General features: G+C 37.4%; 2 protein-coding genes and 1 pseudogene across 2 annotated transcripts; all 3 read right to left on the reverse strand.

Annotated features, from left to right (window-relative positions):
- Positions 1-471: 471 nt before the first annotated feature.
- Positions 472-2,116, reverse strand: LOC147292065 (basic leucine zipper 24-like). The gene is given in 3 exon segments (XM_086238293.1): positions 472-630; positions 633-1,429; positions 1,956-2,116. Coding segments are annotated over 2 exon segments (789 nt in total). The 5' UTR covers positions 1,363-1,429; positions 1,956-2,116; the 3' UTR covers positions 472-571.
- A 2,865-nt stretch (positions 2,117-4,981) lies between these two features.
- LOC147292066 (putative disease resistance RPP13-like protein 1) lies at positions 4,982-9,316 on the reverse strand. The gene has a single exon (XM_086238290.1). The coding sequence runs from the start codon at positions 9,314-9,316 to the stop codon at positions 4,982-4,984; it is 4,335 nt and encodes a 1,444-aa protein (XP_086094416.1).
- A 6,820-nt stretch (positions 9,317-16,136) lies between these two features.
- LOC147292067 (putative disease resistance RPP13-like protein 1) lies at positions 16,137-27,707 on the reverse strand (annotated as a pseudogene).
- Positions 27,708-27,767: the final 60 nt, after the last annotated feature.

A 27,767-nucleotide genomic window follows, 5' to 3' on the forward strand; every position in this document is an offset into this window, starting at 1 on the left:
ATCTCCAAAACCATCACCATTTACTTTGCTGTAACTAGCAATCAACAATCCCCAATTTAATCATTCCTTAGCAACTCTCCATGCATTAAAGAATTTAAAAGGAAAACTTAGTGATGATCTGATCTTTATATCCTCACTAATGATATAGTTTGCATGTCACCTCATGTTCTGAAAGCTATTAACTAAAAGGACTTTTCATTTCTAAATTAATTAATGAAATTCATCCACAAAAACTGGATAAGCATATATACATCAAGAAGCAAAGAGAGGAAGTATTATTTACATGGTGGGTATATATTATATTATTCAGAGAAACCAAAGCTACAAATGTAATCATCCAGTATATATATATATATATATACTTTGTTGACCTGAATTTGATTACAGTAAGGGGCTTAAAATATGGACATACAGTGGCACTTAAATCCTTTAAACACTGTATTAAACTATTACTCTCAGCTACAAAAGAAGTGTCATAATAAACGCTAGAATAAAGATATTTCTCTGGCAAATATTAGTGCAGGAAGGTTGAATGATACAGAATACTTACATACTATATTTCCCTCAGTAGCTACTCAGCTTGTGTTGCTGATGATACCGAGGTTTCTACTATGTCTAGAGTTTGTACACAGCACTTGCCATCTCAATTTTATTTGCTTGGCAATCAACTATTGCAGGCTGACAATTTCCTCCCAAAGACACCATAGTTCTCCCACTGGTACCAAGACTAGCCTGCAAAGATGACCCAACAAGTGGACAGAAGCATGGTAAATCGGTTTGACAACGAAGGCCACCTGCCACACGAGTAGTAGACTGCAGATCACAATCACCTTCCTTGAAAATAGAACTAGTGTTACACTGTTTTCGGAAGGGGAAAGCACCCAACTCATTATCAATTTTTCCTCCAAGGTTCAGCAAAAGGCTTCTCAGCCTTATGAGCTCTGCTTCAAGAATTGCCTGCCCCTGTATTTTTCTAACAAGTTGCTGGTTCGACAGCCTCAATTTCTTGACTTCCTCTTCCAAATAAGCTGTATGAGCCTTCTTTTTCTCCCGGTACTTCCGAACTGCTTCTCTATTGCCCGAAGCCCTTCTTCTTCTTGGTCTTGAGGTCAAATGCTCTTTATTGTCAGCGCAATCATCACCCTCCGACGGAAGAAGTTGGGTGTGTGTGTGATAGCAAGTATGTGTATGTTCAGCATCAGGGCCAGGTGGGTTGCAAGCGTGAGTGTGAGTGCATGTCCGGGTGTTCTTCATAAACTCATCTAGAAATGTATCTAAAGAAGTTGAACCTTGAAAATTGTTTGAGGAATTGGGATTTGGGAATAAAGCATGGTCTGAAGTCTCAACCTCCCCATCATCCATTTTTGCTTTCAGTTGATGAAATAAGAACTATTGGAAGCCAAGCCAGGCAACAACAAAGAGGGCGTATCTGCAAAACCCAATTCTCATTTTGTTTGTCAACAGGTTCTACCACTACCATAAAGCTATAACCTTTATGCAAATTACAAGAACTTCATGCATAATTGAACCAAATCACACTGTTCTTACTCAAAATATAATTCAAGAATATATGCAAAGCAGCACAGCCCCCTGAACAAAATCTACAAATTACCCATAGCATCAAATGTCGTAATTAACAAAAACATCTATTAGAAGTTAGAACCACTTATTTGGAGACCTATAAGCAGAAATAAACCCTAAGCTTATGAAAAGCAGGATTATTCAGAAATTTAAAAAGAAATCCTTGACAAGATTATGGTATTGATCATTCTACTAGTGGAGAGAATCCAAGCTTCAAGTGGGGCAATATGATGGAACATAAAAAAGAAAAAAAGAAAAAAAAAAAAAAAAGACTTTTGTGCAGAATCTAAGGAAAAGCAGTAACATGAATTTGCTCAGATTGTGCTGCAGAAAATTCTGGAATTATTTGCAGCAGCAGTGTGACTTTTAGTTACCTGATTTTCACTAAGGTTCTGTGACCATGATATTGATAGTTTCATCTATTCTCTATCTGCCAGCTTTAGCCCATATGGAGCAACAAGCATCTCTCGAGTACTTTTCCAGGATTAGTTGGCCTAAAACATGGATAAATGTCAACCACTGTACAGTATACCCACCGTTGGACCAGTTTAGTCTGCAGAAAATAGAATGGCTTAATAGCAATTCTATTCCCTCCATCTAGGACTCGCGGATTAAATTATCTTTTAAATTAAAATTTTGGTAAATTAAGATGATAAAATAAAAAATAAAAAAAATTTCAATTTAGGTGTCAGAATTAAATCAGAACTCTCCTTTTAACATTGGTTAAAAAGTCAAAGGTTAAATACTCACGGTACACGCGGGCCCACGTTTTGGCCAACATGTAATGCTGAACAACATCTCTTGAGGGGCTTTTTCCATACTCCCACCCGGCATTTGCATTTGCTCTTTGTTTTCATTTTTACCTAGTTTTTATTGCTAAGTCAATTGTCACATGAATTTTGAACTATTCTTTTTCAATCACAATTTTGACAGGCTTCTGTAGTTAATACTTGATTTTGGATCACATTGCAACCTTTTCATTGTCATGAAAGTGATTGAAAATTGTAGTTGCTGATAGCTCACCTCTGTTGGTATTGTCAAACCCTATGTACCCTTTTGTTATATTATATGGTTTAAAGTATTTCTTCTCCCCTGTTTTAATGTTATGCTGGTCAGTATTTAAACAAGGACAGGGGTCTTTTATATGCTAAGTAGATTAGTCTTCGAATTTCATTCAACTTTCAAAGGTATTACTTGTCATTCCTTACAGCAATAAACTGTTAGAAAAAAAAAAAAAAAAACTGGGCCTGAATACTATATTTACAAAAATCCAAAACAATTTAATGCTATTTTCTTTTCTTTTTTTGTTATTTGGAGAAGCTCAAGAAAATCACAGCACACATACTTGAGGGGACATGAACAACCTTACCCCTCAAACGAACAAAGCAAGAACCACAAACAGAAAATGGTTAAAAACGCAACAGAATAACCTGTAATTAGGCAAAAACTCCAAATCATGGACATAAGCTGCAGCCACAAAAGAAGGAACCGACGAACACCATAGGAAGAAATGATTATCTACCCCTCAAGGCTGGTCCTGAGATTTAAGAGACCTTCTCTATAAAAAGTAGATTTTTTTTTTTTTTTTGGTTAAAATAGCTGATGCCCATATGAGAGACCTTCTCTATAAAGTTTTGTATCTTTGGTTCTGCAAATTAGTTAGAAGTAGATTTAGGCCATAATTGCAAACTTGTGCAATTAGTTAAAAGTATCTCAAATTGGTGTTGTCATGCTCTATTTCCTTTATATATCTTGTGCATCAGTACAAAAACCCTAGTATTTTAATTGAAGCTGGTGTAACATGTATAAAATCTTTATATAAATGTCTAAGATGTTTCTTTAGCTTATCAAATTACATGTGGTTTCTTTAGCTTATCAAATTACATGTGGTTTCTTTAGCTTATCAAATTTGAGTTCCTACTATGTTTTAACTTTTAATTCACTGGTAAAGCAGTAGATAATGAAAACATGAATTTGTGAGACAAACTGTGTTTGAGAGCATATAAGATATTAAAAGAGATTAGAAAAAAAAAAAAAACAAAAAAGAATAGGACCAGCCTAATCATTTATAATATGGTGATTCAGCTGAGGAACAACATTGGGCCTGATAATGTGGATTTTTTGTGTGGTCATGGGCTTGATAATGTGGATGAAAATGGTATTTTGATAACTTTGAAAATACATGTGCATACCCAATCCCAAATAAACCAATCCCAACAATGGTAGATTGGACTGCTATACTCATGAAGACAGCATTTCAAAGTTCATATGAAGTTGCTTTTGGTCATACTTTCACAAGCAGCAATCAATAATCTTCTAAAAACAAGAAAGCCACTGTTTAGAAGCACATATGTTCAATTTGGAGTTCTAGACACTCAGAAAATATGCACATCAATGTTACACTCAACAGTCCTAAAGCTGATATATATAAAAAAAAAAGTATCCAATATATCATTCACTGCATAATCACCAAAAAATTGTGAAAGAAAATTAGAACAGAATGCCAGATCATGTAAGCTTCTAAACCATACTGTTGCAGTGTAATAAATGTGGAAAGGCAACAAAGTCGACCTAAGGATAACTTTTTATTTTTTATACATAACTTATTTCTTATTTTTGGATGATTGACACCAAACTTTCACAACATTTACATATAATCTTTACTATTATGTAAAAGTGAAAATTTTGTGTCAGCTGAATGACTGAAAATAAGAAATTTCTGCTAATAATGAGCAGAATAATAATGACAATTTTATTTCTAATTCCTTGTATACAGTCTTTTGATTAACCATGTAGCTATTAACCTGGCCAAAAAAATCAAAAAAACCATGTAGCTATTTAAGGGGTTGTGGGTTGCATCAGACCTCCACTACAAGCATAGCATGATGTTGGCTGCTCATCCTTCAACAGTCAGACACATCTGCTCACAATCTCAGTTTGATACTTCCCCTTAATGGAAAACCTTTGAAGCAAAGGAAGCAGCTACTTTAATTTAGACAGTTAATACAACGAAAATCAAATATATGATGTGTGAACTGGTGCATCACCTGCAACTAGTCAAAATGAGTTTACACGAAAGATAAATGCTTGCTACTGGGGTCAGAGCCTCGATGAGAGAAATGGAACCGAGAACCTGCCACAAGTTTAACAATAGGAGCTTAGGATATTATGATAATGATGTACAGTGAATCGAAAAGGTGCATGTCAAAAAAGCAAACCTGTAGACATTTTAGGACTCCATTTTACTGCTTCTGGTACATATTGTGATTGAAAGAACAGGTAACTGCATGGAGACCACATGGTCATGGTTCAGAACAAAAGATGTGCAACTAATGCTAAAATATGAATGCCACTTTGTTAGGAAATCAGAAAGCACACCTGGTGAAACTTCTCCATTCCATTAACTCAAATGCACAAAGGGGATGTTCTCAATCTTGGGCCAATCCTCTCCTTTGAGATGTTCACACCGATGTTTCAAAAGAGGACAATCCCAAATTTTTAGGTGACAAAGCATAGCTGGCAGCCCCTTCATTGGCAAAGATTGGAGCTTACCACAGCCCATGATACTTAGTCTTTCAAGTGAGGCAAGATTCTGGAGCACCTCCGATATGGATTCAAGATCTGGGAGTCTGTCAATGGCAAGAGAGGTTAAAGTGTCGGGAAGAAGAAACTCATTTGAAAAGGACACCAGCCCATGAAATCCACCAATGGTGAAATCATTTAGAGAGGTGAGTTTGTGAAGCTTCCACTGACTTATGGGATTAAGCTTTTCACAATCAGTAACTCTAAGTAATCTTAAATTGGTGGGGAGGCCCTGCTTTGGCAAGGATGTGAGACTAGGACAACCAGATATCACCAATTTTTGGAGACGTTTGAGTTTGGAAATAAATTCAGGTAGGGACTTGAGGTTCTCACATTCGGAAATCGTAACCATTTTTGTGTTGGTTGGCAACCCACCCTCCGGAAAATGCTCAAGAAGGGGGCAGCTAGTTACTTCCAAGTTCTCAAGATTCATGAGGTTGAGAAGGGTCGGTGGTAAGGTCTGGAGCTTAGAGCAATTTCCAATCTCGAGACGCTCAAGTGTTGTAGGTAATTCACCACTTGGAAAGGACATGAGAGAGGAACAGTTGTCTATCTCCAAGTACTGAAGAGACACGTTGTCTTTGCACATCAAACCCTTAGGCAATGATCTCAGACTCTTGCAATAGTAAACTTTCATATGTTTTAGAGTGGTAGGCAAGATTCCTTCTTCAAGAAATGAAGTGAGAGAAGCACATCTATGAACCTCCAAATACTCAAGAAAATTGTTGTTGCACAATATCTCCTGAGGAAGGGTCTTAAGAGCAGCACAATCACGGATTACAAGACGCTTAAGCATGTGAGGCAACCCCAATTCTGGAAATGATTCAATCTTTGGACACCATTCAATTCTCAACTCTGTAAGACAATCAAGCTTGTAAAGCTTATGCGGCAACTTCATCAAGCCCTGACAATGTTTCAAATCCAAATATCTAAGTAGAGGTGGGAGCTTATCATCTTCATCTGGAAAAGCAACAAATTCAGGGCAGTGGGAGATTGTCAGGCGTTGAAGAGATGCAAGTTGTGCTAGTCCTACTCGCTCATTTGACAAATATTCAAGGTTGGAAAAGCCCACAATACTCAATTCTACAAGTTTTGCAGACTGTCTAATAAAGCCTTCAGGTAGAGACTTGACATATGAAATATTATTTAGGTGCACAGAGGTCAGTGAGCTCAATTCCATTATACATCCCAGTAATTCAGCATTAGAATCTAAAACATACAATGTATGAAGTCCCACCAGTGTTGGAAGTGCAGACAATTTTCCACAACCGTCGATCTCAAGCCCTTCCAATGAAGGGAGGGTAACAGGAAGTTCATCAAGCTCACTACAACCTACAAGAACAAGCTGTCGAAGGCAAGGAAATTCTACAGTTCCCAAGTTCCCGAGTGCAGGATTCTGTGAAAAAGTAGTCAGAGCCCCACATCTCTTGATGCACAGTTTTTCCAGGGAAGCAAATCCATGTGAGAACTTTCTTAACTTGGGACATATGAATATGGATAGATTGCGAAGGCCAGGAAATCCTTCGAGTCTTCCATCTTCTAAAGATGACCATTCCTCCCACTCTTTCATATTCTCAAATTTCAGAGTCTCCAAAGTTGGAAAAGGAATAGTGGAAGCATCACCATCCCCATAAAAATCAAGTCCAACTTGCTTTATTCCATCCATTGCTTCAATTGTGAGATCTTTAAGAGAAGGTAGTTGGCCAAGGGATGGTAAAGATGTGCATTTTTTGCAACCTTTGAGATGCAGGTGTGTCATGTTAGTTAAAAAAGTATCACCCATCCAACTTGGAAATTCTGTACCACCATAATACCTAATGGTGAGCTTCTTCAGGTTTTCATGAGGCTGCAGTGCATCGAGTACATCCGTCTCAATTCCTTCATTTCTTGAAGCATTAAAACTGTTGCTCCATTCCAAAACTAAATGATCGAGGTGCTGCTTAGTCTCCAATTTGGCCTCAATTGCGTCTCTAACACTGGTCACGTCATGCAAACCAGAAATGGAAAGTGATCCTTGGAGATTTGATAAGTCTTTAAACTCTGCCATCCCTGATCCGATAGATTTCCTCACAACAAAATGAGACAGTATTTGAAGGTTAATCAATCTTCCCATTCCCAAAGGCATATTTTCCAGCCCAGTTCCTTCAATGTTGAGATGCCGTAACTTACATAAGTTTCCCATGTCCGTAGGCAGCTTGGTAAGGGAACGACATTGGAATAATATCAATGTCTGCAAATTGTATAGGCTGCTTGTTGACTCAGGTAGCTCTTTTATTTCACAATGAGATAGATTGAGGTAGCACAGATGTTTCAAATTGCCAATGGAATCTGGCAACTTGTCTATGACATAACCACTAAAGGATAGCACCCGCAAGAATCTTAATTTTGGCATCATATCATGAGGAACCTTGTCAGCTAAGTAGCTAAAATTGAATCTAAGAAATGGGTCTAATGGTAGAAACGTTCGCAAACACTCAACTTTGCTGAATGGCTCAAATTTCTGAAAAACTTCGTTGTCTGTACGAATGTATGATAAGTGGCGAGTTTTTGTGGAGTCACTGTTATTCTTTGCATTTTCTTCCAACCTAAAAAAGGTTTTCCCAGAAACAGATTGAGCTAGATCATGTATGAGGTCATGCATCACAAAACGTGACTTGTCATAGATGTATTGCTGAAAGAAGGACCTTGATGATAATTCATAAAAGTAATTCCTTGCTACATCTTCAATTGTTTTATTTCCCTGTGGCTCCAGCACAAAACCCTCTGCCATCCATAACATGATTAACGTTTCTATCTCATATTTATAGTCCTTAGGAAACATTGAGCAATAAGCAAAGCATCGCTTCAAATATCCAGGGAGGTGATGATAGCTTAGCCTTAGAGCTGGTAGAATGTTGTTCTCTGGCAGTTGCCAAATTTTGCTGTCCAAGATATCATTCCAGAATTTCTCATCTTCAGGTTTAGAGCGCAGGAGGCCCCCAAGTGGCTTTGCAGCCAATGGCAAACCTTTACACTTCTCAACTATTTGATCGCCAATCACTTTCAAGTTTGGATAGGCATCTAAGTTCCTGTTTTGGAACACAATTTTTCTGAATAATGACCAACAATCATTTTCTGACAACCCCTTCAAAGGGTAAGGTAGAACAGTGCCCATAATTGATGCAACCTTTTCAGAGCGTGTTGTGGTTATGATTCTACTCCCTGGTGCGCCAACTGCGAAAGGCACTTGTAAGTCATCCCAACTTTCATACTTCTCATTCCAGACATCATCCAGAACAATCAGAAATTTCCTTTTTTTCAACAAATTTCTCAGATTATCTTGAACTAATTCCAAATTGTTTGTGCTCAAACTGTTCCTCGTTGCAGACTCAACAAGTGTTTTTGTTATCATCAAGACATCAAATACATCAGACACACAAGCCCAAGCTTTCAAATCAAAATGACTACCCACAGTCTCATCATTATACACAAGTTGGGCAAGCGTTGTCTTTCCAATGCCCCCCATGCCTACAATTGGAATCACGTAAACGCCATCATCATTTTCCTCCCCCAATTTAAGCAACTTAATTATCTCCTCCTTATCAACCTCTCTACCATAAACACCAGATTCATTAACCATTGGAGTTGTTGCCAATCTATCAATCCCTGACGAAACCCCTCCAGTGTCTTCTCTCAAACGAAGAATATCTTTTTGTTTCGCAATTTCTTCTAGTCTTTCTACCATCTTTTTTATTTTCGACTCTACTCGTTCCCTAAACGGATTAAGAGTATTAGCAATGTCCTTCTTCTTAAAGTCTAGCCCTTCCTTGACTGTCACACTTGCATTAAAAGGGTCAAACAGAAAACTCAGTACCTTATTGTTGTTGCTGTTATGTGATTCAAGAGCATCGTTGACAATATCACCCAATAAGTCCTCAGCATCATAAGCTGCAACTCTGACCTCGTCAAGCCAAGCCTTGACATGTAAGTCTTTGATTTGCTTCTCCTCAGCATGATTGAGAACTGCATGAATTATGAGTAGGTTTGTCTTGAGCTTTGCTAGCAAGGAGTCATCGAGTTTCCACTTGAGGAAAAAATCTATCACATCTTGAGTGGCCAACTTGTTGAGCAGCAGGCTTACAGAAGCAGATTCAAGTGCTCGTCCCAAAGGCATGGTTTCAGTGTTTTAGGTCTGTGAGAGAAATGATGGGAATCAGTCAATCAGATGATCGATATCCTAATGTATATACATATATATAATGGAAAATGTATAAAAGATATAAAATGTATCAACAATGGAGCTTCTTGGATGACTCAGCTGTTGAAAATTATTCAACAAAACCATCTATAAGAAGAAAACTAGTATAATACGCTGTAAATAAGAAGGAAAAATCCAAATAACTTCCCTTGTTTGTAAATGAAGGGTAAATTACGTTTTGGCGTTTTGCATTCATTGTAATACAACAAATAAAAAAATCACTTTATTTTCTAATCTTTCAAAAATCAAAAATCAAAAATCAAAACGTTGAAATATAGATTTAATGTTTAGAGAACAGTGCAATGTTTATCGATCTCTGTCCGTTGGATTGACCAAGTCAACTGTTTTCTACCAACATGGGCGTGAGACGGGTCCACCAAATTTGTAGATTATTGGAGAATACGCCTTCGAAACGTGATTTGGGTTTTGGAAGATTCCTATTGAGGTAAGATTCCTAAATTAGAATATTCTATGGACCCAATGGAATGAGGACACGTGTCTATGATGAAATCACAACTGAAGTGTGCATTCTAAATACATCTTGTGTGAATTTTAGAATGTGATGAGTTTAGCTAATTTTTCTTTGAGTCAAACTCGATCTCCTTTGTTTCCCTGAGCTATATCATGTTTTTTATTCATGAGCTACTGATTTTCTTGGAATCCAAACACTGGTAGCTCACTGATTTTCTTGTTTGCTTTTTGTTTCTCAGACAAAAACAAAGAAGGAAATATGTTTCGATACATGCAGCAGTTGTTAATTAAAGGATCACATTTTTCATACAGCTGAGTTTGAACTACATATATGTTATACACATGGCAGCAGCTCAGTCCAAAACCATGCAGTCAGACAGTCGATCTACAGTCTTCATCGCAGTCACTCCTAAAATGCTTTGAATAGCCTCTCAATAGAGCACCAGGTTCTCTATCCCTGTGATTCTGTAAACTCTTCACTCTGAAACTCAAAACCTGCAGAAGGTGCAAGGTTCTCTATATCCCTGTACGTGATTCTATGAACTCTTCACTCTGAAACTCAAAACCAGAAGGTGCAGGTTTGGGAAAACTCTTCTTTCACAGATTCAAATGGAGAGGATGCCAATCAACAGTTCACCAAAGAAACAATTTGTCAAGGTCCTGAATCGTAAGGTCTCTGAGTTCTCACAGCATTTGGTAACATCCTGCCTTTTTCTTCACTTTAAATTTCAAGATCAATTACTACTTTCACGATGCATGATTGTGATTTGCTACATGACATTAGCCCCTCCCTCTCTAAATGAGTAGTATGTCACAATTACTTGATAAGTTTCCGAAGATTTGGTTGGATTAATCCAAGTACTGTTTCATTATTATATATATATATAAGTTAATATAATGATGTCTTACATTTTCAGTTCTATTTATTAAATATTTTTGGCTTGGCAATCCCTTATTATTGTACTTAACAGTCACAATGGTTCCATGTACATTTTAATGGCCACAACTGTCACAGATAGACCTTAATGGTCACATGTAGACCTTAATGGTCACACTACGTTCACATGTAGACCTAGCTTAACGATCACAACGGTCACATATAGACTTTAACAATTTCAACGGTAACATATAGACTTAAACGGTCACATGTAGATCGATCTTAACGGTCATAGATAGATCTTCACAGTACGTCACATCATATGTAGATCTTAACGGTCACATGTGGACCTTCCTCTTGCAACATGTACTTTAGACCCACATGCATAAGAGGTCACATATTGTAACGGTCACATGCACAAAAATTTCTATGTGAGACTTAATTGCTTGATTTTATGTGTTATGTTATTTAAGAAGCTATTAAATTTTGCAGCATATATCGCCAGCATTTGTCAAGAACTTTGATGGAAAGCCACTTAATTTGCAAAATTTCTCTTAGAGGCCTTTGTGGAACATGGGATGTGGAATTGGATATAGGAGAGAGAATGGCTTGTGTTAATCTTCGATGATCAGGTTGGCAGGGTTTTGTGAAGGATTACGTTTTAGAGAAAGGGAACTTTTTGGATTTTAGTTACGACAGGGAATCGAACTTCGATGTCACAGTCTATGATAGAACCTGTTGCGAGAAGGATGTAGAAGCAGCAAAGAAGAGAAGTACTGGCAGTCTTTTTTCCTTGGTGGACAAAGGAAATCAAGCTCAAGACTCAGAAACTGAGTTGTAAGTTATAGTACTCCGTTTTAGTTAACTTCTCTCTAACAACTTGTTTTACACTTTTTCTTCTTGGATTGTGTCTCAATTTGGCACCATTTATGTAGGCGATCAAGTCATGCCGGAAGAAAGAGGTGCAAAAGGTTATGTAGAAGAAACATCAACAGGATCCATGGTGTTCAAATCAGCGAATTCATGCATGTTTTATGGAAACTTTTAAAAAGCATTTAAGATATCACATGGTGAGTACTAAGCCAACTATATATGTTTTCTAAACGTACCTTTACCTGTTGCGATTGGAAAATAGTAAATGATATCATTAGAATATCTTTTTAATGACAACAAAATATGTGACTCAAGTTTAAGGCTTGAGTATGAAATACTTCTAGCATGAATATGTTTTGATTTTTAGTTTTTGGTCAATTTCCAAGCTATCTTACTCTAGCGTCATGAAATTTTTTCCCCTTGATATCAATGAGGTTCCAAACTGTAGATGATTCCAAAGGAAATAGCTTTGGCAGAAGGTCATATGGGTAAGGAGAGTGTCCTACTTGAAGATCCATCTGGTAGGTCATGGCTTGTTAAACTTAGAAGCAGCGGCCAGTTTGATCCTAATCACTAGCTTGCTCATGACAAAAGGCTGGGCAGAATGCGGTAAAGCGAACCAGATTTCACTTGGGGACACCATCATCTTTGAGTGTGTTAAGCAAGTTGTAATTCAGATTGATATTTTCAAAGCAGGAGACAAGAGGTGCATGTCCTGTGGAACTTGCTGCTGCCTCCTGATCTCAAAAATTAGAGCTTGTTGACTCATTGCAATTTTCTTTTTAGAAAAATGTTGTAATTGCTATATTTGACTCCTTGCAATTTTCTTTTTAGAAAAATGTTGTAATTGCTATATTTGACTCCTTGCAATTTTCTTTTTCGAATATTGTTGTGATTGCTATATTTTCTAATCCATTTTGGGTAAAGGATAATGTTGAATTTAAGGTTATTTTTCATTCCCTCAAAACTCTTCTAATTCTGTTTGTGCCTGGGAAATATTTCTAAATGTTCTGTGATTTGACACTTGAGTTTATATTAGTTTACTTTCCAAATACGTACAACTAATCAAATGTTACAATTAAGAAAGCAAACAAACACCGTTTAAAATTAAAAAGGAAAAAAATGAAATGTGCTTAATTCGTGTCTGTGAAAGACTTTTCTCCTTGGCTAGCTAGTAGCAGTCCATAAAAAAATTTCAATGTATTGCTCATTTATATTATATGGACATGAGTAATATTATACATGTATAATATATTTATTCATGTGTCTTTTTTCATATAATTGAAAAGTATATGAAAAAAATTAAAAATACCTTCATATGCATATAATACCCATACTTACTTACTAGGATTGTGAGTGACGTGATTTTCCATTGGTATAAGTGAGTAGTAGTATTCAATTCAGGATAAGTATGGAAGATATGATTAAATAGGCTAATAGAAAGAAGGAAATTTAAAGGTCCAGATAGTCTTTACTTGTTTTCGTCCTCACATGTTTTTGAATTGTGTTTTCTGTCACCGTGATCGTAAAAATGTATATCGACCATTTGTTTCTTCATGTCCTATTATTTAGATGGTGTTATCTCATGGCTTCGATAAGGTCCAGTTAAACGAAATTCAAAGACGGTGACTGATATTCTCTCTCATAAGGTTCAATGCCATGACGGGTGCAATATTTGGTTAATAATATTTTCAGCTCGTTAGTTGTTTCCTAGAGGTGTTCTTTCAGCACATTTCCTGGAAGCTAGCTCAGTTACAGATAAGCTTGGTAAGTTGGGTAAATCTGATACTTTTTACCATACTTTGGAACAATTAGTTTCCTTTAGTCGTGATAGATCGATGTCGATGAGATGGTATATATGATGATAGGTTATCTTCTGAGTTGTCGTAGTTAGTGTTATTTTTTTATTAGCAAAAACAAAGAAGGAAATCTGTTTTGAAATACAAATGTTACCAAAAAGGACAGCTCAGTTTTTAAACTGCATGATATACACATGGCAGGAGGCAGCACAAGAATGAGAAAAACAGGAAGGCTAGGCGTTTCTGTTCTGTCTTCCCCTGCCCATAAATTTACTTCCAAAAACAGTCACACAGTGTAGAGAGAGAGAGAGAGAGAGCAGTCACTGCTAATAGCACAAGGTTCTATAGCGTCCATGTGATTTTTTTTTTCTCTGAAATTGAAAACCAGAAGGTCCAGGTTTGGGAAAACTCTTGATATAGCAGATTCAAATGGCGGGTAGGATGCCAAATCAACCTTCACCAAAGAAAAAAACGTTTTTCAAGGTCCTGGAAAGTGACTTCTCTGAGTTCTCTCAGCATCTGGTAACATCATTTTCAAGTTCAATTTATACAGTCTGATATGTGATAACTAGTATGGCACAATTTTTTGATGAGTTTTCAAAGATTTGGTTGAGTTATTTCCAAGTATTGTTCATCATTTCAACATATTAATTAATATAGGGATGTCATGCATTTTCAATTCTGTTATTAAATTAATTGTTTTGGCTAGGCCATACCTTAATTTAATTAAAAAATAATTGCATCTAACGGTCATAACGGTCACATGTACCTAACAATCACAACGGTCTCCATTTCACTTCATATTTTGTACATGGTCACGTACCAGATCTCTTTTCAGTTCATATTTGTATGTATTGGCCTCTTTCACTTAATTACGTACGCAAAATGTACGTGAGACCAAAAATTATAGTTTTGAGAGCCAAAAATTATAGTTTTGAGATATACTAATGTGAACTTGCTAGCTTGATCCTATATATTATGTTTATATAACAAGCTAGTTATTAAATTTTGTAGAAGATACCACCCGCTTTTGTCAAGAACTTCAATGGAGAACCACCTTGCAGATGTGCTCTTATTGGCCCTAGTGCGACATGGCTTGTGGAATTGGAAAAGAGAGAGGATGGCTTGTTCTTCCACGATCTTGGTTGGCAGGGTTTTGTGAAGGATCATGCTTTAGAAACTGGGGATTTCTTGGTTTTCATTTACAACGATGGATCAGACTTCAATGTCACAGTCTTTGACAATTCGTTGTGTGAAAAGGATATAGAAGCAGCCAAGAGGAGAAGTGCTGGCAGTTCTGTTTCCTTGGGAAAAAAAGGAAACCAAGGTGGAGCAAAAAATGAAATGATTGACATTGAAAGCGAAAACAAGAAAGAAGATTGTGGAAAAAATCATGTTTACTTAGTAAACAAAGGAAATCAAGCTGCAGTAAAACTTGAAGTTGACTCTGAAACTGAACGTGACAACGAAGAATCTGCAACAAGTGGTAAGTTATAGCGTACTCCATGTTAGTTAACTTCTCTGCATGTTTTCTAGTGATCACTTGTTTTATTCTCTTTCATCTTAAATTGTGTTTTTGGCATGGTGTAAGCAATCATGTCAGGCCAGAAAAAGAACGTGCAGACGATCATGCAGAAGAAACATCGTTAGGACCCAACATGTTGATCAAACAAGAGAATTCATGTTTTAGGAAACGATGAAGGAAGAACCCAATCGTTGCTCATGGCAAAAGGCTGGAGACAAAGCTGTAGACAATGTGGTACTTGAAGACCCCAATGTTAAAAATTAAGATAGTTGACTCTGAAGTTTCTTTTTTTGTTCAATAACTCTGAAGTTTCATATTTCAATTTTCTGTTTTATTTGTTTGAAAACTGTTGTGATGACTATATTTGCTTATCTATTTTGGATAAACTGATCGAGTTCATATTTAATTCTCCAAAATTGTTAGAAAATGTGATCACTGCCAAAATTGGAGCAAAGTAATACTGTAATAAAGTTAATGATAAAAATAAATTGGTCAAAAAAAATAAAGTTAATGATACATATAGGATGAATAACATACACATATAATTCGATAAATTCGTTTAAAAATACAATAAGAAAAAAAATACAAAAAGAGTTATGCATGTAGATACTATAACAGTCCAAAAACCCAAGACATTAGCCAATTGCCCCTAAAGAAATAATGGTTCATAAGGGGAAGAGAGAAGATGGACATAAAAAACGTACAAAGAGTTTAATCCTATCTTGATTGATCAGAGCAACCTGGATGGACACGTTGACGAGAGCCACCAACCCTGACTTGAATACGCAGTGCCAAACAATGGGGCAAAAGTTTGAGATCTACACCTTGCAACAACAAATTATATATACAGCTAAACCAAAAGATGGCTTAACATTTGTTGTGTGCAGAGAGCAAAACAGGATTGATTTCAGTTTTGAGAGAGCACACACCGACCATATAAATTCAAGTTACACATGCAATTAACATGTATGCCAATATATGACTCAAATAAGTGGGAAGTACATTCTGCAGTACTTGCCCTGTATGTGTCACCACAGCTTTTGTTTTGAATATATATAGAAGGAATGAAGAATAATAGATCAAAGAAGTTGAATTAACCATGTACTTTTCCATTGCAAATGCCAATATATATGTTGTCTCTTTAAATTTCAAATACAAGCATGTCACCATAATCGAATTCCCCCCAAAATTAAAAGAAGCGAAACAGAACTAATATGAAAATTATACAATGGAGAACAAACAAACAAACACTTCCATCTTCCATCAACAAAGATTAGGCTTTTACAACTTTGAAACAGAATCCGGCCTTCTACAACCTGGAACTGGACTTCAAAACTAGAAAAAAACCTAAAATCACATCTGGATAAATTTAACTCGACAAGTAGTTGAACCCCTTTCATACATTTGAACTTCCTTGCATAACTTATCTTCCTCTTCTGTATCGAGCTCACCTGCATAAATTTTCATCTTATTCAAACCTCTACCAATCTTTAACAAATTCTTGATGATCGATTTCCATCACAACCAGACATCCCTTGAATCTTAGTATGGAGATAGTCTTGAGGTGGGAGTGTGGGACAAACAAGTAGACACAACCTCTGGTGGATTCCAATGATTCTCTGGGAATTTGAACTGCATTTGGAGCCCTGATGATACTTTAAAAGAAAGAATGAAATGAGAATCTTTAAGAGCTGCATGTTGAAATCACATAGCACAAGGGTAAAAACATCTTACATAATGTAAGCAAAGATCTTCCAGATTAGGTGATCTCTTGAGAAACACTGCCACCAAGTCCGAGGAACTGCAATCAAGACGAACCAACTCCAATTGGTTCAAATTAACAAAAGTAGGCAGCCCACAAACCTTCTTGAAAGTCTGAAAGACATAAGTATTGATCAAATAAAAACTCTTAAATAAAAATATGTTAATCCAAATCTTAAAGTGCTAAAATGGAAAAAGGCTTTCAGTCACTACAACTTATGTTTAGTACAAAGAACAGTAAGAATAGGAAAATGGGGGAATGCAGGGGATGTGTGCCTCTCAGTCATTGTTTTGAATAACAAGGTGCACAACTGGACCTTGTTTGGCTGTATGGGTGAAGGGAACGAAAAATGAGAATCTACTCATAATTACTATTAGAGAAAAAAAAAAAAAAAGATAAATTTGAGGTGAGAGAGTGTATTGGAAAGGGTAGTTTTGGAAATACAATTAATAAAAATATATTAAAAAAAAGAAAAAAAGAAGAGTGCATGTAGAGAAAAGTGAAGTGCGAAAATCTTCTCCTTATATTAATTGGTAATAAAATTAATTAAGGAAACAATTGGTGTGTATATTATTATTGATCCTTTAATACTCACTTGTATTTGTAGATATCTACTCACTAGAGGGAAGTGTTGGCGGGCATCCCCTTAAATTCTCTTTTTTTTTTTTTTGGTCAAACATCCCCTTAAATTCAATCATCTCATTTTTATTTATTTTTTTGTTCATTCAATCATCTCAAATAAGGACAAGAACACTGAAGCAGGAGAATATCCCTATAAATATGAAGTTCTCAACAAGAACATGCCCTGAACGAAGAAGTTGTTAAATAAATCAGTTCTATGAAGTACAAAAGAAACCTGGCCCCATGCTGAACATCATCTGGTTTTGGAGTTCAGGAAGGAAGCACACTGCTGCATTCATTAATCTGCTTTAAGGTGGATGGTTTAACTCAATGTCAACATCTTCTTTGCGCCATAGAAGCCATAATTCACCGCACGCAAAATCCAATAGCATCTATTCAGTTTGGACCAGAGAAACAAATTTCCTTAATAGCATCAGTCCCCCAATCTTTGTTGAACAAGATCCTTTCATGCTGGACAGTGTCAAGGAATCATTATTTTAGTTGACCTCCAGTAATTCTGAAAATAGAAGATGATCACTCCCGTTAGCCATAACAAACAGGAAAAAAAAAAAACAGAGAAGAAACAAAGGGATATTAAACAAGAGACGGTATATGTACAGCTTGTTGAGCTTGATGCCTGTTGAGTGGATCCTTCAGCATTTACAATTTTCCAATTACTTCTGTATAAGAATTAACAAGAGAAAACCTGTAAAAATTGTGATTATGAAATTCTAAGACCAATAAACGTTAATCGGAAACCCTGTCCAATTTTAAACAGCAATGAACTTAGTATCAAAACTGGGGAGAAAGGCAAAATGAAATACTACAAACCAGATAATATACCTAAAGGGCACATAGAGGTTGACAATGCCAAAAGAGTTTACCTGTCTGCAATTACTGTTTTCACTCACTTTCATGATAGTAAAAAGGTTGTAATTTGGTCCAAAATCAAGAATTGAACTAAGAAGCCTGTCAAAATTGCGATTGAAAAGAAAATGTCAAATTTAATATGTGCCAATTGACTCAGCCAAAAAAAAAAAAAAAAACTGCACAAAATTTAAAACAAAAAGAAAATGTTGCAAACCAATAAAAATATACCTTAAGTGCATACTGAGGTTGATAGTCTTTGAGTAGAACCATCCAGTCGCAAAGCTGATAATTGTAAGCCATTAAACCTGTAAGAGAAAATGTGATTGAAAAAACTGATCCAAATTGTAGAAAGATCTTGACATGTGCCAACACATACAACTGACACTTTTGCCAATGTCCCATCATATACAGTTGTATACAAATATAATTACGCGTTCAGAACTTAGGCAACAAAGTAACACAGAAACAAGGTTCAACTGACTAAGACAAAATTATAAGGAGAACATGCGAGTCTCCTAAGTAAATTTCTGTATCTTGATGTCCTCAGGGAATATCAAAATGAAAACCATTGACAATAGGAGCATATAAATTATACAGTTTTTTTTTTTCCCTCTTTCGAATAGCTTAGACACATCGCTTAAACATATGTGTCTAAAGAGTAAAGATTAAAAGGAAGGTTAAATTTAGAAACAGCAGTTACTAGTTGATGTACATAATGCAATGATATTAATATAATAGTCTTTCATAAGTTATAAGCAATTAAGCAGTAAGAAGTGTGTATGCAGATGTCTCAAAATTTGCAATCAATTTGGTAGTGAAGCATAGTGCAGAATCTCCTTGATTCATACTAAAGAAAAGGAGGTGGCACCTACTGTGAATTGAAATGAGAAGAAGAGACACATTTTATCTTTTCATAATCGATCACTATAACAAAGAAGCAAGCATTTTCATATTCAATATGCAAATTAAATTTGAAGCACAAGTAGGTACATCAATCTTTGTTACAATTACAGGGACAGATAATTTGGTACTTACAATATTTCAAGAGCTGGAACCCATCAACATTGAATATCATATCTTACATCGATCAATCTCTATGGCAGGGATGTGAGCAATCTTGGGCCAATCTTCCCCTTTCTCTCTTTGGAATCGTTGTGTTAGCAAAGGACATCCCCAGATTCCCAGCTGAGAAAGAGAAGTGGGTAGTCCTTCTTTTGACAAGAATTGGAGTTCAGGGCATCCCAAAATGAACAACTTTTCAAGAGAGTTGAGGTGTCGAAGCTCGCCTTCCATGGTTGTAAGATTGGGAAGATCGGAGATGCTGAGATAAGTGAGAGTGGTGGGCAGCAGACCCTCTTGAGGAAATGAATCCACTTCTTCACATTCGTAGAAGTTGATTATCACCCTTCTAAGAGAGTTGAGTCTTCGTAGACCCCACTGCGTTCGGTTTGCAACCTGCTTTTTGTAACAATCAAAATCAAGTAATTCCAATTTTAAAGGCAAACCCCCTTCAGGAAATGATTCCAATTCTGGACATCCTCGTATGTTCATATGCACAAGAGATGGGAGAAGGGTGCGCATTTGTTCTGGAAATGACCTCAATTTTGCACATTCATGGAAAGAAATCTTTGTCAATTTGGGGGCATCAATCCCTCCATCCGGAAAATGTACAAAATTTGGGCATCTAGATATCTCCAAGGTAGACAGTGAGAGGAATTTTGGGCCTTTAGATTCCTGTGAAAGTGAACCACTGAATGATTCCAGGTTACACATTTCTAGGCTTTCAAGCTTTGGGAGTTTATCTAAGGGTAATATTTCAGTTAGCTTGGGACAACCTTTAAGACAAAGCTTACACAGATTAGGAAAAATTCCACCTTCTTCATTACCTCCAACATAAGACCACTCTTGCCACTCCAACATATGTGTGAAGGTCAATTCTTTCGAAGATCTAAATGGCTTAGTTACACAAGCATTATTACCATAAAACTCAGGACCTATCGACGCCACTTCATTAAACCCCACAATGAAAAGTTTTATCAACGACGATAGCTGCCCCACTGGTGGCAAGAAGCAACAATGTTTACAATGTTCAAGTTGAAGAGAAACTATTAGGGAACGAATGATCTCCTAACCAACCTGGAAATCTGGTACCTCCATAGCAAACAATCCTGAGTTCCTTTAAGTTTGTGTGAGGTTGAAGCTTGTCGAGCACTTCTCTGTCTTTTCGAGAATCCTCAGTATCAACTGACCATATCAAATCTAGTTTGTCAAGATACTTCTTGTCCCTCATGATAATGGCTTCTTCTAAGGCCTTCCACTATGGTAAATCCATTTTTTGTGACCCAAAATCCATTTTGGATCACAAATAGTGTTGTGACCCAATTCTCACATTTATGGTGCTGTGACCCATTTTGGGTCACAGTGTTTTATACATATTTAAAATATGCCTAATATTGATTAAGTGATATTTAATTGATAATTTTAAATTTAAAGTATAATAAAAATGATTCTAGTGATCTTATTTTAATGAGATCTTTAAAATAAGGTCAATATTGAATATATTTAAAATAAGAAAATTTCATAAATTAGACAACATAAGCCTTACAACATCGGGACTTCAACAACCACAAACAAGAAAAACAACACGATGATTTAAAGGAAAAACAAGTACAACATGATCACTAAAAGAAAAAACAAGAACAATACGAGGATTTAAAGAAAAAACAACAACAACAACTGCATTCGACATGACAGAAAATGAATCGAACTTCTTATTCGGAGTCCGATGATGAAGAATAGACACCCCCGTAATTATACCAATCTGAGATCTTCTGTTCGGTTTCACACTCATCACATGGTTGAATCGGAGGGTTCTTCCCGCATGTGCATGGCACGGGTGGTTTGGGCTCTGGCAGGTGGTTCAACCATTGGTGGCGAAGATTTGGGTGGTTGGCTAGATCCTTGAGCTCCAATCTCTTGCAAAATGCACACAAAGGGACCAAAATATCATCCGAACACTTGCAGCACCTCCAGTCTGGTTCTTTTGCACGCTCCATCTTTAAACAATAATCGCACAATGGTGCAGTACAGTTAGGGAGGCACTTACAGAAGCTTTGATCGCACTGTTGTTTGGAGCTCTCACCGGTGCCTTGCTTGGAGATCTCACCGACGCCTTGCTTGGAGCTCTCACCGACACTTTGCTTGGAAGAGGAAGCCATTTCTAAATGATAGTTATGTGAATGTGTTGGCCTTATAGTTAAACCTTGGTATTTATAGGGAAAAAATGTGCATAACTTGCCCATTGGATTCCCTGATGGATTCACAAATACTCGAATCTCACATGTGAAGCAACAGTGTTATGCATGTGATGGAGTGTGGAGTCAGTGTATAGTCTTGTCATTGGTTCAGTGAATTATTTTGCTATATGTGATGGTTGTGTCATGTCATGTCAGCTAAGAGAAATCAATGCCTTTATTTCATTTCACAAACTGCAACTGACAAACACAAACACACTTAAACGGCAAATACAAAGACAAATAACAAACTTCAGGATCAACTGCGAAGATTAACCTAACAAATCATAATGAGAACAATATTGACGAACCATGATCCAGTCAATATGTTGGGGCAAGTGGTGGGTTCCTCTCTCGGATCCAGATGTGCTCAATCAAATTAGTTTTTAGGGATTCGTTGACATTTCGGTCCCTAAGCAAATTCCGACGAACATTCATCTCAGGTAATGATGATGGAGCGGCACCGGTCGGACATGGTTCTACACCTTCGTATTCAGCTTCTGCCCTTCTAGTGCTCGCTTCTGGGTCTATTGGGTCATCCCTACCGTCATCCTCAAGGCGCTCATCCTCCACGATCATATTGTGCAATATTATGCACGCCTTCATGATATACCCAAGCTCAATCGGACGCCAATAACGAGCAGGTCGTTTTATAATCTGCCACCGGGCTTTTAAAATTCCGAACGCCCTCTCCACATCCTTCCTGTATCCCTCCTGTCGAGCGGCAAACAACTTATGGTGGGGAAGAACGGGACTGTGCAATGTAGTGATAAGAGTTGACCATTGAGGGTAGATCCCATCTGCAAGAAAGTATGGAATGGTGTAGTCTATCCCATTCACAGTGAATTTCACCCTGTGGTTTCGGCCGGAAATCATATCATCAAAGAGATGAGAACAGTCCAGCACATTGATATCATTATTCGACCCAGGTATACCAAAATTTGCATGCCATATCCACGTGTCGTACCTAGCAACGGCTTCAAGGATAACTGTTGGGACACGATAATGCCCACGGTACACAGCTTGCTCGGCCATTGGGCAATTTTGCCATACCCAATGCATGCAATCCAAGCTACCAATCATACCTGGAAATCCTCTACGGCTCCCCTTTCGCAAAAGTTTCCTCAAATCGGTCGGGGTAGGCCTCCGGAGATACTCTGGTCCGAAGACGTCAATGATGGCTCTCACGAACTTCAAGAATGACTGTCGTATGGTGGTTTGGCTAATGGTCATTGACTCTGAGACCAAATCATATGGAATGCCATATGCCATCACCCGCAGTGCTGCAGTCACCTTTTGGTGAGGTGTGCAACCCACTCTACCGACGACATCAACTGTTGGCCGAAAATACTCATCCTGGAGGCAAATCGCTTCGAGAATTCTATTGAATAGCGGTTGGTGCATGCGGTATCGCCTGCGGAAAGTCACGGTGTCCTCGATTGGCGAGGGGATGAAGTAGTTGTCCATGAGACGTTCGTGGGCGGCTTCTCGATTCCGGTGTGTGTACCGGCGATTTGAAGAAGTACCGCCATGCCTTGGTGTACCGGCGACGACGGTATGACCCATTGACACAATCAACTTACCCACCATCTCCCTTCCATCCTCTTCCCTATCCCATTCAGCATCAGAGTCCGAAGACGAGGAGGAGGATGAATACACATACAAAGTATTCATTTGGGTGTTTATGGAATGAGAAATGATCCTGAAATAAGATTGAGTGTAACATGGTAAATATAGTGGTATTTATACTGAAACCACTTGCATTTGAGATAAGGAATGAATGGTCCACATTCATTTGCTTTATGATGGTGTAGTCATTTCATGCATCAGTCTTATCTACTATAAAGCATGCATCAGTCTGTGGTTAATAAGGGAGAATCCAATGTTGGGTGGAAATGCAAACACGAATTGAATAAATAGCAAACCATGACTTAAAACAAGATTGACGTTCAAATTAAAGGATACAATTAAAGAGCAAACATAATTTAAAACAAGATTAACATTCAAACTAAAAAACACATTTAAAGAGCAAGGTCTAATTCTAATTATTAGGCGGGTACCCCTGGTTTGAGTGATTGAGGTTGGAAAGATCTGGGTAGTATCCAGATGGAGTGCACTCCGAATGGTGGTTAGCACGCATTTGCCTCCTTGCAATGACTTCAGCCATCTTTTGCTCCCAATACATCCGTTGCCCATCATTCATTTTGGAGAGGTCTTGGCCCATAATATTTTGTTCTTCCCATTCTAGCTGCCTCTCGATCCTCATCCTTTCTCTTGCTTCCTTTGCGGCGTCTCTTTCACTCCTTGCACGCTCTCTGTCAAGTCTCGTTTGTATGAAAATCCTTGAATTTTCATTATAATGATCTACTGCCTCAAGCATATGAGTTTGGACGGGCTCGGCTGCCTTGGCCCGTTTTGCATGGTTTCTCCCTGGTCGCCTTGGCCGCGAGGAACCTATTGGTTGGAATGGTGGTGGGTTTTCGTCCTCTCCAAGTGGTATGACTGGATCGGTCTCCTCGGGATCATCATCGGCGGGAGTGTCGGCATCGTCGGTGGCGGGGGTCTCTGAATCACTAACCCGAACAGGAGCATGAACCGCAGCATACTTTGCACTTTCCTTTATTTTTTCCCAAATGTGCACCCAGGGAAACTTGAATCCAGTCTTGTTTCGAAAGCCTTCAAGTGCTTGCGTAACCTACAATAATAAAATAAAAATAAAAATATATAAATTTTCTTGTGGAAATGCAAACATAACTTAAATAAATAGTAAATTTGCTACATTTATAAACAAAACAAAAAACATAATCATACAAATATATAAATATGCTTGATAGATAAACAAAATACAATATAATAATATCATTATATAAATATGCTACATTTATAAACACAACCAAAAATAATCATACAAATATATAAATATGTTTGATACATATACAAAACAATAAAATAGTAATACCATTATATAAATATGCTTCATTTATAAACAAAACATATAATAATTATACAAATATATAAATATGCTTGATAATTGGATAAAACAAAAAATAATCATGCAAATATATAAATGCATAAAAACTTACCACATTGGCATCACTTGCACCGCTTGCACGCATTCGCTCAGCCTCCAATAAGCAAGCATAAAATTTGTTGCAATCACGCGCAATATCTTTGAATCGTGCTTTAACACCGCCAACCTTACGAATTGTTTCACCCCCCATGTTACGCTTGAAAATTTGATAAATTTGTTCCCAAAGCATGGCGGCTCTATTTTGGGCACCAAGACAACCGTCGGGAGACCTCTCTAGGTATGCCATCACTAGGGCTTCATCTTCAGCTACCACCCAAGCACTTCCTCTTGGAGCCATGACAAAGAAAAAAAAAATTTGTGTAAATTTGGTAAACAAAGGTTGTAAATTGTGATGAAACCATATGAGTGTTGTGTGATATATATAGACCCATTTGAAAATATAGCTGTTGGAGGGTTTGGGGAATTTTTTTGAAATTTTTTGGCAATTTTTCGGATATTATATCTATTTTAAATGATTTATTAAATATTTGTTAAAAAAAAAAAGGATTTGGCCGATCTGGACCGTTGATTATCAACGGTCCATTCATCTCAGCCTTTGATCCATTTTCCGGCCCATCTAAAAAAAAAATAAAAAAAAAATAACAAACCACAGCAGCCGTTGATCACCAACGGTCATCTCATCTGGACCGTTGGTGACCAAACCAGCCCGCCACGCGTCAACAGCCGAGGAAGCCAGGCGCTGCAACGGTCATCTCCAGCCTTCAGCCGACACTTGCGTCAGCAGCAACAGGCGCGGGGCCCACCTAGCTTTTTGCCCAGCTTTTGCTTCTCTCTCTTCACGTGGGTGGCTTTGCTGATTTTGGGTCACACACAAAATGGCTCACACTGAAACCCTCTTTTGGGTTACACCCTCTTTTGGTCACATTTTCCGGCCCATAGTGTTAAGGTGTGACCCATTTGTGACCCATTTGTGACCCAAAATGGGTTTTGGGTCACACTTTCCGGCTGCATAGTAGTAGGCCTAAAGCATCGCCATCATGGACATTATCAAGTCCTGAGATATGAAGTGTTCCCTGTACTTGTTTAAGCTCATTCAAGTCTACAATGTAATTCCCTGTATGCTTGTCTAAGACAAAGTCGGTTAATAATTGGAGATCTTTCAATTTACCCGTGTTTGGTGGCATCTTTTCTAATTCTGTACCGAAGACACCGGTGGTATCAAGATGGCTCAAGTTGATTAGTCTCCCCAAGTTGGTTGGTAACTGAACAAGTCCGCAATCCCACAACAATAATTTTTGTAAATTATACAAAGTACACAACGTATCAGGTAACCTTTTGATTGGATTGCGAGACAAGTCCAAGTGCCTTAAATGTTTCAAGTTACTAATTGAATCAGGCAACTCCCTAATATCATATTCTACTAACTTTAGCACTCATAAGTATTGCAGTGCTGGCAATAGATCATGTAATACCTTGTCTAATATTGGAAATTTTGGAGCAAAATAACCTTGTGATAATGGTAGGAAGGTGCGCAAATACTTGGCTTCATATAAAGCCTCAAATTTCTCAAAGCCATGATCCCTTCTTCTCATGTATGAGAAATGACGAGTTTTACTTACATTAATGTTGAGTGAGTCATCATCCTCCAACATAAAACAAAATTCTTCTAATACAAATTTTGCTAAATCATTTATAAGGTCATGCATGGTAAAAGTTGGGTGGAAATAACGACTTGAACGTTGGAAAAATGACCTTGAGATTAGATCATTGAAGTAGTCATCTCCAACTTCTTCCACAATTTTCTTCTTTTTGGGTTTTAAGAGATCTTCAGCCATCCACAACAATACCAATTCAGATTTTGTAAATTCATAATCTTTGGGAAATATCGAAGAACAGGCAAAACAACACTTGAGGTGTGAAGGTAAATAAGAGTAGCTCAACCATAGAGATGGAAGAATGTTACTCTCTTTATGTGACAACTCCCATATGTCGCTTTTTAGTATATGTTCCCATGCTTCTGGATTTAATTCAAAGCGTAAGAGACCACCTAGTGATTTGCAGCCAAAGGAAAACCTTTACACTTTCTAACAATTTGTCTTCCAATTACTTCAAGATTTGGATGTGCACTAACACTTGCATTTTTGAAGACATGTTTTGCAAATAACAACCAACAATCTTCCTCAGTTATTTGCATTAGATGGTGAGTTGGAAGAGTACGCATCACAGATGCAACAACTTCATTGCATGTTGTGACAATAATCTTGCTCCCATGTGCTCCAGATTCAAAGGAACTCCTTAAGCCATCCCATTGAATATAATTCTCGTTCCAAACATCATCATGAACAAAGAAAAACTTATTTGTTAAAGCCTCTTTCAATTTAACTTGAAGTAAATCTAGTTCTGTGATGGCACATGTTTCTGAAGTGATTGACCCATATATTTTTTGTGTTATTCTAAGAACATCAAATTCTTCAGAAACACAAATCCATGCTTGAAGGTCAAAATGTTGCTTTACTCTAACATCATTGTATACAAGCTGAGCAAGTGTGGTCTTTCCGACCCCACCCATGCCCACAATGGGAATCCCATTTATCTTCTCTTCAGTTGCACTGTCCGATAACAATAATTGAATGATGGTCTCCTTATCCTCATCCCTTCCATACACACCAGAATCATCTTCCAAAGAAGTACTTTCACCTATTCTTCCTTGTGGTCTACCTTTGACACCTTCTTTCAGACCAAGCACATCTTTTTCATTTACAATGAGTTCTAATCTCTCAAGAATCTCCAAAACCTTGGGTTCGAGAGTTTTGTCAAATTCATCAGACAACATGGAATTGAGATTATGTACCTGCCTAGTGCTGCTGCTGGTGCTGCTTCCAGATTCACTTTCTATCTTGCATCGCAGAGCTTCAGTATTGATCTCATCCAACAAATCCCCTGCTGCTTAGAGAGCATCTTTAAGCTCGTCAGGCCACTCCTTCACCATTGGGTTCCTGATTTGCTTCTCCTCGGCATCATCCAGCACTGCATTCACTGACAGCAACTTTATCTTCAACTTCTTGAGCAGTCTATTGGTGATTTTCTTTCCACGGATGAAGTCAACTACCTGACGAGAAGCCATCCTATCAAACAAAACAGAGAGAAGAAGAGAGAAAAGCTCCACCTACTAAAGCTAGAGCCATGATATAATTCTTGGTTAGTGCAGAAGAAGAATATTGAAACAAAGAAGAGTTTGGTTTGTG

This window comes from Dryas octopetala, chromosome 3 (genome assembly GCF_963921425.1).
Source record: "Dryas octopetala chromosome 3, drDryOcto1.1, whole genome shotgun sequence".
Classification (NCBI taxonomy): domain Eukaryota; kingdom Viridiplantae; phylum Streptophyta; class Magnoliopsida; order Rosales; family Rosaceae; genus Dryas; species Dryas octopetala.

What these genes read in the sequence shown, in the direction of transcription:
- LOC147292066 (XM_086238290.1), bottom strand. Translation starts at nt 9,316, where the DNA reads ATGCCTTTGGGACGAGCACTTGAATCTGCTTCTGTAAGCCTGCTGCTC.